The sequence below is a fragment of the Eumetopias jubatus genome, unplaced genomic scaffold (genome assembly GCF_037043125.1).
Source record: "Eumetopias jubatus isolate StellerSeaLion01/CBP00866 unplaced genomic scaffold, mEumJub1_p1.0 scaffold_16, whole genome shotgun sequence".
NCBI classification, from domain to species: domain Eukaryota; kingdom Metazoa; phylum Chordata; class Mammalia; order Carnivora; family Otariidae; genus Eumetopias; species Eumetopias jubatus.
In genome coordinates, this window is record NW_028274822.1 from 20,672,328 (window position 1) to 20,683,680 (window position 11,353).

Here is an 11,353-nt window from a genome sequence, read left to right on the forward strand (position 1 = left end):
GTATTTCCGTGGTGTTTCATATGCACAGATCAACAGCCAAGCTACCACCACAATAGCTTGGTCACTTTCCCTTCTCCATTTCCTTTCCCTGCTGTTTTGGATAGGGTATCTAACAATCCCTTGGGTTGTTTTTCGTTTTTTGTTTTTTTGGCTGGGGGGGTTGTAGGGGCATCCCTATATTCATTTACTGGTCTGAAATGCTCCAAAAACTTGGTGAGTCCCTCCACATGGAGGTGGCTGGCCAACCTGGGATTTCTCCCACAAACAAGGGGCTTTGCCCTTTGCTGATGTTTGTTTTGTTTTCAGTCTCCTGGCTGACTTGCCAATTGTTAGAAGGTGGAGAAGGGTCAGTAAAGAGAAAGCACTTTGAGACTGAAAAACGAAACAAGCCTCTCTATACCATTTACACAGTTTTATTCAGGGAAACTTACTGACAGTGGGGATCCTGCAGAGGATGATCCAGAGCAGACACAGAGATACTCCTCACCCAGTCTGGACCTTAATCCCCAGCTTTTATAGAGCAAGGGTATGGTGGTGCTGCCACAGGGTAGTTATCTAAAGTGGTGCCATCTGTGTGCACCAGCGATCTCTACTAGTTATCTAAAGTGGAGTCTTCTGTGCGCCACTTTAGAGAAGCTCAAGATCAGAACTAGCCTTCCCACATTCGGGTCAGGGTATTCCTTAATCTCCTCCGGGCATGGAACACATAGAGGAGGTCACTGCACAGGCGTGAACAAGATGGATGGCCAAAGATGGGAGTCAATGTTGTCAGCTATAGTTTCAAAGTTTAAAAGCTTTTGAAACTGCACATTATCAGAGTGAGTGGCTTATCATCATGGAGCTGGGCTCCTTGACCTGAGTGGCTTATGTCATCATGGAGCTGGGCTACCTATTACTGCAGATTTTCAGTATAGATAAATGAGCTTTGAGGGATACAAAACGCCCAATAGGACATTTTCCAGTAAAGCCTCTAAAGAAGTTAGTTATGCTCTTACTTGGTGAAGCGAATTTGTAAACTTAGCATAAAGTTACTTTGCGCTTAAGAATAAATGATAGACTTATAAAAGGCTATGTAGCAGATGTTTTAAATAGAGAAGCTTCCTGACTAATTTAAAATATATTACTATCAATCAAATACAATGAATAAATTTTTGAAACAATAAATATTAGTGCTTATATATGGTTTTAATATTTGCTAAATAAATCATTAAAACTGGGCGATTACTTATTTACTGACTATACACACTTCACTTAGTATTTTAACAGTACATCATAAAATTTTTGTTCAAGTGATGTATTTTAACTTGTGAAGATATTTTCCACAACTCTGTTTACTATTTTAATATTTTATTAAACCATAGAAGTCTAAAGCAAAAAAAAAAAAGAATCCAAGAGTTCGTTTACATCTCTATTTGACAAAGCACAGAAACCCGATGATCTCAGATAACTTAATTACAATATCCTCCAATGCAATATTTAATGTAGGCAATTCATTGCTAAGATTCTCCTTAAACATAAAGGGATATGTTACCTTGTTACCATACCACATTCTGTAGTATCTATAAAAGTAAAGGAAGTAAATAACAGCTCTTATTACGACATCTAGTTATTTAGCATGGCTTCTAGAATACAGAACTTTTTCTTTTTTAATTTCAATTAGCAGTAGGTTTATTTTCGATCTTTTTAAAAAAGGTTTTTTTACTTTTATACCACAAAGCGAAGTTTAAATATATTAGGAAATACATTTGAACCTAGTGAGTTTAGTCGTTCTTCTTCACAAGCATTTAAATAAAAACTACAACAGAAACAAATTGGTTTAAGATCGTACTAGGGGGAAAATGCATGCACATTTACTCCCTTGTGTTTATTAACCTTATCTAGAACTTCATGACATTTCTTTTCTAAAATGTATATAACAACTTTCACCATTCTTTTTTTGTCTTTAAATTTTTTATTGTTATGTTAATCACCATACATTACATCATTAGTTTTTGATGTAGTGTTCCATGATTCATTGTTTGTGCATAATACCCAGTGCTCCACGCAGAACGTGCCCTCTTTAATACCCATCACCAGGCTAACCCATCCCCCCACCCCCCTCCCCTCTAGAACCCTCAGTTTGTTTGTTTCAGAGTCCATCATTTCTCATGGTTCCTCTCCCCCTCCGATTTCCCCCCTTCATTCTTCCCCTCCTGCTCTCTTCTCTTTTTTTTTCTTAACATATATAACTTTCATCATTCTTAAGTTGTGTTATCAAATGATATTTGTGGTATAAAAATTATTCTTTTTTAAGACTCAAATTTCGACATCTCTTGGTGTCTGAGAAATAATACCGGCTGCCCATATATAATTTTGTAAGGAATGACCATCTTTCTGATCTTTCTTTTGTGCAGTCTAAGCATTCAGTAAGGCCTCAAAGTCTATATGGCCTATTATTGACTGCAGCCAAATCAACATAGAGTCATATAGAACACGAAGCCTTTTGCTTTAGGAAAACAAAACAATGCTTCCAGAACCTCTAATGGTGTGCAAAAGACAATCAGAAATTGGAAGCTGGATACCAAGGCTTTAGTGTCCACTCATAGGGCTGAGTCTTTGGGTAGGAAACCTCCTCGTCCGAGGCAGTCTTCCACTTTTGTAGAGTTTGGAGGTTGGGGGTGGAAAGGGCAGGTTCATTTAACTCGAAAGTCTTTCCCAGAATGAAATGTGTATGCTTTTAGTGAATATTAAACACTCAATATAAATATTGAACAAGTCTTGTGTTTCATATCAAATTACAAGCAATGTGCCCTCAAAATTGTGGCACAATATACAAAACGAAATACAATATAAAATGACCCTGGGATCATGACCTGACCTAAGTCCAATTTTTCACCCTTTTTCAACTCTTAGTTTTTCTCCAAAATCTTCCTTGTATTCCTAACCTCACTAATCTCTTTTCTGGGTTTCCCACCAAGAGAAATGTGTCTATAATAACCAACAGGTATTTAAAAACTCTTACTCATTAACTACTTTAATTGAATATTTCCTTCTCCCTATTGGAATACAAATGATGAAAATAATGAAGTATATGAGATTGTAAAATAAGCAACAACTAGATGGTAAATACTGGCTTAAGAACCAATAGGCAGGGAGTGAAGTAGAGCGGGATCCACCTGGCAGCCTCTTCCTCAGTTGAAACCCCCATTTGTGAAGAATAAAGTTGGTTGTATAGGAGGGATGAAAAGGAAACTCTGGGCCCCAGCGTGAATGAATCAATCAGGCTCAGCTGAAAAAAAAATTTTTTTCCAATCATTTGAACATTGGAAGGCGCAAGACTGAGTCATTACCATATGGGAATACAGCAAATGATTGGAGCAAAAAGGGCAAGCTTTGCAACCTCTTGACAGGGAAGACAGGACACCTGGACATGCCTCCTCCTGGGTGAGGGTGTTGATCTGGCTGGAAGAGTGCTAAGGGCTCAAAAATGTCATTTTCGATCTTCAATGATAATTTCATGCTCCAGTGTTGTTGTTTTGGTCGTTTCCATGAAGGATGGAGATGCCTTGGCAGAGGAGCTTTGGTTGGGCACAGGGGTAGGAGATCCAGGCAGGGCTGATGAGGCAGGAGATGGGGTAGAACCAGGGATGCAGGTGACATGATTCGACTTTCCATCTGCATGAATGATGATAGTGGTACTGTTGGTGGGCTTGCCAAAGTGGACAAAATATAAGACCAGAACAACAAGTGCTGTGGCAATTAGACAGGCCAAAAGACACACCAGAAATGTTTTCCAGAGTGACCATGGTTTTGCTGTCACCTGCAGTGAATTATAAAAAGTGAATATTTCAGCAAATGACATAGTAGTGATTTAGGTAACAGATTTCAGTTAGAATAAGGCTAACCTGTTTCATTACTCCAAATGCTATAATTTAAAGTACAGTTTATCAGCTATCTCTTTCTCTCATTCCCTACCTCTCTCTTTGTCGCGCTCTCTCACACACACACACAACTTGTCCACAAGTCCATGAGGACGAAAAGTTCCCTCTGAGTTACCTCTTTGTACTAAAGCATAAGGCATCATCTCAAATGCAAATAGATTGCCTCTGGAATATATTACTGTTAAGTTATTATCAACTACTACTAACATCGCAATATAAATTATCTAGTTAGTCCTCATGGTTAAGAAAATTATGAAAACGCATATCAAAACATTTAGATTGGTTATCTTTGAGTGATGGAAAATTGCAGGTGTTCTTTTGCTCATTATTATCTCCTATTTTCATATTACATATTGAAATTTTATAATTAGAAAAATGTTTAAATACATTTTTATCTCTTAAACATACATAAGAGGACTTTCATTGAGCTTGGAAAGATATCAAAATACAAAATGTATTAGCTCTGGTATGGGTAGGGTCTTCAAGGAATAGAATGAAGCTCTGATAAACTGTTGGGGGTTGTGGGTCCCGGGTGTCACCAGAAGCTTGTGGACAGGCAACACAGGAGAAGTGGGGCCAGTGAGGGAGTGAAAGGTCACGAGAGCCCAGCAGGGAGTCTGTAGAGCAGGGCCTGCCTGCCCCATTTCACCAGTGGTCCACGGACTGCTAAAGACTCCCCACCTCTCCCCAGTCCCAAATCTTACCCACTGCCGCTGGGTCACAGTGGGTAATCTACAACCACAGTGGGTTCCTTCATTCGAACAGTATGGATTTCTGGGCAACTGCAGAGAAAGACATTTTAAATAAATAAATAAACAAACAAGTCTTATTGTTAAAGATGAAGAAAGTTTTATCTGGGAACATAAACAAATGAAGCACATATAAACGATGTGAATCCAACATGTATTAAATGAAGAACCAACCAAGTTCCAGAAGAATCTGAAACTCTAGTAAATGGTATAATGATAGGAATTGTACAAATACATTTTTCACATCAAATGATCAATGAAGAAAAAATAAAATAATTGATTCAATAGATGCCCAAGGATCATTTTCACAAATTTCAGCATTCAGTCTTGACAAAAACAGAGAAACAATACAAATCTCAAAGAACTACAAATAAAATAGTAATTCCCAAATGTGACAAGGAATGTTTACCTCAAAACAATGACTAACATCATATTTAACAGTGAGACATCAGGCACATTCCTTTAAAGTCAGGAGAAGTGAAGAACATCTCATAACACCAGTATTAGGTAATGTTTTTCTAGAAGTTCTCATCAGTATGTGTGAATAATGGAAATGTGAAGATAGAATTAACATTTTTTTCTACATCATATGACTGTTTACAAACAAGATCCCAAATAATCAACCATACAATCTCTCAAAAGGAATGAGAACTCATTAAATTTGCTGATTATAAAAATATGAAAAATATACGTAACAGCACTTGTTTTCTGTGTGTGTGCATGTCCTAGCAACTGCTATTCATAGCAATAAAGCAATATAAAATGGCTAAGCATATCAAATGCCATAGGACTTATATAAAGAAAGCCACAAAACTTTACTGAGGAACAAAAAGACAACTTGGATAAATGTCCTCTTATAAAAAAACTTCAGCAGTATAAGCTTTCACATCTCTGAATTTTAATTAATATCTTTATGGGATTTGGGGAGGAAAAACTTAGGTAAATTGATAAAAATTTCATGTGGCAAAATAAAGCAATTATAAGAATAAAATTAGTTTGGATGGGAGAGGGGACAGGAAGCAAAATATTTGCAGTGATTTTTTTTTTCTGGGAGGGATCATGGGTGATTTTTTTCTTTTTTCTTTGTTATTGTTGTATTTTCCAAATGCTCTAAAATAAGCAAATAAACTCAGTAATTGTAAAAAAAAATTCTACTTGTTGTTTTGGGGAATCTAAGAAGTTATAGGCTGTCAGATTACCAAAAAAAAAGGGGAAATCCAAACATTCCTTTTTATGGTTTCCGAAGTCAGTTTCACTATTTGCATTTTTTGTTTGTTTTTGTTTGTTTGCTTGGTTTTTTTTTAGCTAGATTATCTAATTATTTGGCTTAAATGGAATAAATTGCATAGATTTTGGCATGTGGGAAAATAACATAACTCATATTTTATTTATAATGAAAAGGAGAAGGAAATAAAATGATGTATATATGCTATTAAAGCAATGACATTTTGTAACTTCCCTGAAATATGAGTCATCCTATAAATGAAGTTTATGACAGTCTAGTTGTTGAATCCCAAAAGTGGTCACAAATATAACCTTCAAGTGGCAAAACAATTATTTTATCAAGTCCTATCTTTCTGTTTATTTCTTCTGATTCATCTCTTGGTTCTACAAACTCAGGTTGATTTAAAATTCATTTTTCCTTATTATGAACATAATAGTAAAGTTTTCTGAAAAGTAGTTCCTTATAATGAGATTTAGGGGTGCCTGTGTGGCTCAGTCGGTTAAGCGTCTGCCTTTGGCTCAGGTCATGATCTCAGGGTCCTGGGATCGAGCCCCATGTGGGGCTCCCTGCTCAGCGGGGAGCCTGCTTCTCCCTTTCCCTCTGCTCATGATTATCTCTCTCTCTCTCTCTCATTTGCTCATTCTCTCTCTCAAATAAATAAATAAAATCTTTTTTAAAAATGAGCTTATATATGAGAAATCTGAGTTCTATTTCTGACTCTTCCACTAGCTAAGTGGACTCTTAATTTTTCAATTCCCTGATATATAAAATGAAGAGATTTGTTTGGATGAGGAATGAGACCCCATACATGTTCTAAGAAATATGATTTTTATATTACTAGGGTAACACATTTGCAGCATAAGTCTCCCTGTGAGACATTTTCCATAAATTACTACTTTAAATACACACAAATGGGCCAGTGAGAATAAATATTCTTGTTGGATCAAAATATACAATAATAAATAATAATATAAACAATATAAAATAAACATAAATAAATAATAATAAATAATATTAATGTGTGCTATAAACAACATTCCAAATAATTTACTAAAAATTTTGTCTACAGGTACCTTATATACAAATGTCAAAATTCAGGCAAAATATCAAAATTTAGGCAAAAAGTCTAATGCACAATTCCCAAATGATATGAAAAGCAGTATCTGGCATATTAAATAACCCCCCTCAACACTTGTGATTACTGGTAATAACATCTCAGATTTCTTTCATCCTATAATAGTAAAATCAGAAAAACGCAACCTAACTTTCTTGAAGTGTTACATGTTAAATGTTGAAAGCAACACTATGAGACAGGAAAGCAAGGCATTGGTACTCACCAGCTCTACTGGACTCTGTTCAATATCCACAGCATGATGCTGGTCGCCATGCATTCTGAGGGTGCTGGTATCTCAAATGCAACTCCAGAGAAGTCTATACTCACTTTGTGGATGAGAAGTTGGAAAATCCTGGATTTATGTTAAATTAATAACTGGATTTATTCAATCTGGATTATGTAAAACAATAATCATCTATTTTCCAAAAAAATTTCCAAATTCAACCCGAAAGTACACGATGTACGCTTGCTGAAGAAAAACAAATAGAAAAATTTGCTCCCTTCAGAAAAACAACACGCAGAAAGTTATCTCAGCTGTAAGAATGACTCCAGGATTCTGAGCAGATAAAAACCCTTGCCCTCCTTATCTCACACAATTTATTTAAAAAATCACGAAAACTTGATTTCTCATGGGTTAGGAATTTAGCTTTTGTTTCTTAAAAAAAACCCCACACAGCCACTCCTTGATTATGAACATTACAGAATATTCTGTGGCTAAGCAGAGGGATTATGGTAATGACTAATTTAAAAATTTTCCAGAAATAAAACAATATTGAGATTACAGGGTCATGATAGATTTAGGTGAATGGTGAATAAAATCTACAGTGCTGTTGAAGTCAGTGGCTATACTGAGATGGACAAGGGAAATAAAAACTTACTAAAATGGTTTTAGCCAAAAATAAAGATAAAAATAAGAAATAAGTATACTTCATTAGCTCCTGATTGTATGAATCAAGGATTATCCACAGTAAATCTGATCTGCTTCTATGTAAATTTGTGTTGCTTTAGGCTATGTAATGATGTCACCACTTCTCATGAACCCCAATCTTTTTGATGAGCAAGAACTAGAAAAGAAACAATGTCTTTGGTACCTTTCCATTTCTCCCATGGAGAAGTTCACATGATACAGCATGCAAAACTGAAGTGGTGTTTTACATCAATCTGAGAATTAATGCTCCCTGGGCCTTTGACAATGTGGCATGCAGTATGGAATGGAGAAAAAAATGACTTTAAAGATCCTTCTTAATCATGCATTTCCTGTAAGCCAACAACTTCCAGCAGGGAGGCTAATGACATGAATTTCCAAAATATTAATAAATTTACACATATCCTAATTCAAAAGCGGACATATCTTCTTATTGTGTGATAAGTAGATTCATGAAAAAAAAAGTATGTAACGAATTCCAAACCTCTGGACTTCTCATTAAGCAAATATTAAATGACTTATAATTAAACTTATTTTACATTTGTTTTGTATAAGTAACTGTTTCATAGTTTTGTATGTCAGCAACAGATATTCAGGAAACTAAAAACCTAAAGAGATATTTAAAGAATATTTTCAAGTATCTAGAAATAAATCTACTAATAGAGGTGTACTACTTTTAAATGGAAAAAAATTATGAAATTTAAATGAGTAAATTATCATGAAATCCTAAATAAATATACGGCTGGCAGCATCATAAATTGGTAAGACAACTTGAAAAGCATTTGATATTATCTAGTAAATTGGAAGATATTCATATACTATATGATCTAACAATTCCACTCCTAGTATGTTCCCAGAGGAAACACACACACACAAATGTTTATAGTAGCATTATTTATCAATTTTTTGAAAATGCCCCAAATTCACATCAATAGCAGAATAGATAAGTAAATTGTGATATATTTGTACAATAAAATTCTTTCACCAATGAAAATGAATAAACTATTACTAAGCCCATCAAATCTATGATTCTGACAAATAAAATGTAGTGGGAAAAATAACAGAGACATTAAACTAAACTGTTTCATTTAGAGATACATTCATAAGTGATACATCCATTTTTTAAAAAGCAAGGAAAAGATTAACGTAAAATTCATAATAGTGGTTACATCTCAGGGGATGGAGAAAAGCATAATTGGGGCTGGATACAATGTGGAGGGACTCAAGAGGGGCTGGAAGTATCCTACTTTTGACTTGAGTGTGATAACATGGGTGTTCATCTTATAACTAGGCACCAAACATGACAATTTCTCTGTCTATGATGTAAGTTAAAAGTAACTACTTATTGAGATGCATTGGAGAGCTCTAATAAAATTCTTTCTGATTTTTTTCAATACTCTCTCTTTCCTCTGTGTTCGTAACAACTCTCTGACAAGTAACGTGGAAGCTCCATTTGCATTTTGGCTAGGCGTGATGCACTGAAATCTGTAGTTTAGAGGCCTGATGTCACAGTCAGAAGTAAACCATAAAATAAACTAGTTGCTGTACCTGTGGCCCGGTTAAAAAAAAAGAGAAAAAAATCCAGTTGCTTTATGGTAATTAAGGTTGAGGTTTGCTTAATGATGGTGCCCTCTTTCAACACCAGCCTAAATAGCTTCTTACCCTGGGGTTTAGTGCCTCACTTCATCAAAGGTGCTCAGGCCACTGAACTTTGGTGCCTCTCAGCAGGGAACAAGGTTACTGCTGGGGCGCCACATTCTTTGTGTTAATCATTGTGCACCAGTGAGCTCATGCACAGCTTGTTTTGTTTATTTGTTGGTTCTGCAAGTATATTAATTATTATCGATGCGCAGACTTGAACCTAAACCTTCAATTTTATGGTCTGGTCTAAGCATTCATGACCCAAGCCATGTAAGTTTGATCTCCACCTTGACCATCAAAGTTTGATCTCCACCTTTCTCCCTAGAGAAAGGAACAAGAGCATAAGTCTGTTGCCTTTGCCCAGCTACTGAATGCTGGTTACTCAGCCAAGATCACGAAGCACTAGAGCATAGCAGCCAACCTGCATCTGGATTTCTGCGGACACTTGCTGGGCTTCCTTTGCTTTATCAACAAAGGAAAATGGAGAGGCAATTGTTCAGAATCCTTAGAAGAACTGAAGAGATTGTTTCTGGGTTCTGTTGTAATGAAAGTTGATTCCTGTGTCAATGCTAATTGACATTTGTGCTTCTTCTTGGCATCAGATAGAAATCAAAAAAAAAAAAAAGAAGAAGAAGAAGGAGAAGATCAATTTCTGTTTCTCTCCTGTTGCTATGGAATCCCCAATAGGGAAATGTAGAATTCTGAGAAAGTTATCTAGAAGCTCAGTAGAGTATGAAAAAAAAATTGATAGACCAAAATAATAGAAGTTAAAACACCCTAAAATAAATCAAGTTTTATTGTTGTTGTTGTTTTTAAAGCTTTTATTTATTTATTTGAGAGAGCGAGAGAGAGGCATTGAGCATGAGTAGGGGGGGCAGGGGCAGAGGGAGAGGAAGAAGCAGACCCCTTGCTAAGCAGGGAGCCAGCCCCAAGTGGGGCTTGATCTCAGGACTCCGAGATCGCGACCTGAGCAGAAGGCAGACCCTAAACTGGCTGAGCCACCCAGGTGCCCCATAAATGAAGTTTTATGATACACACATTATATGTATATACTAAAATGTATATGTACTATATAAATGTATATAAGTATATATATACTAAAATGTTAACAATTATATATAAATATACATATTAACTATATATTATATATAAATATATAGACAATATATATTGATGTAAGTGTTCATATATACTAAAATATACAAAATTCAATGCTTCTTTGTGAAAACATTTTTCTCTAATCTAATAAAAGCAAACACTTATGTGTCCGGGACTACAATAGGTACATAAAGTACTTTAACCTTCAAAAATGCCCTATGAAAAAGTATTATGCCCATATTACAGATGAGGAAACCAACCCTCAAGGAGTTTAAGAAATGTCCTTCAAGTTGCAAAACCAATAGTTGCTGAAGAGCAGAAATTCAACCCCGAATCTAAGTCAAAAACCCATGTAGAACCAGAAAATTGATTGTTCAGATGGAAATCGAATAAACAAATCACTTAGTAGATGAATCCTCTGATGTAAATAAGATATGAAGTAACATACATGAATTGCATTCATTTATGATTTTTTGGATTTCTTTTGTACTTCAGTTTTAAAACAATGTTCTATGACTATTTGAAAAAAAAACAAGCATCCACCAGACTAGATTCATCCTTCCATTATAAATACATTAACTTTAGTTTCCATTACTCCACTCACTCCCCTCACTTTACTATCTTGCTTCTCTTATCATTTTTTTCCATTAGGTTATGAAACATCTGATTTCATTTATGTTT

The 11,353-nt window shown here is 35.5% G+C and overlaps 1 protein-coding gene across 1 annotated transcript; it reads right to left on the reverse strand.

The window, feature by feature from the left end:
• Positions 1-3,469: 3,469 nt before the first annotated feature.
• On the reverse strand, positions 3,470-7,285 carry LOC114208909 (uncharacterized). Its single transcript, XM_028102989.2, has 3 exons — positions 7,232-7,285; positions 4,625-4,702; positions 3,470-3,799 (listed from the first exon to the last, which is right to left on the reverse strand). Exons 1-3 carry the CDS (start codon positions 7,283-7,285, stop codon positions 3,470-3,472), a joined length of 462 nt encoding a protein of 153 aa, XP_027958790.1.
• Positions 7,286-11,353: the final 4,068 nt, after the last annotated feature.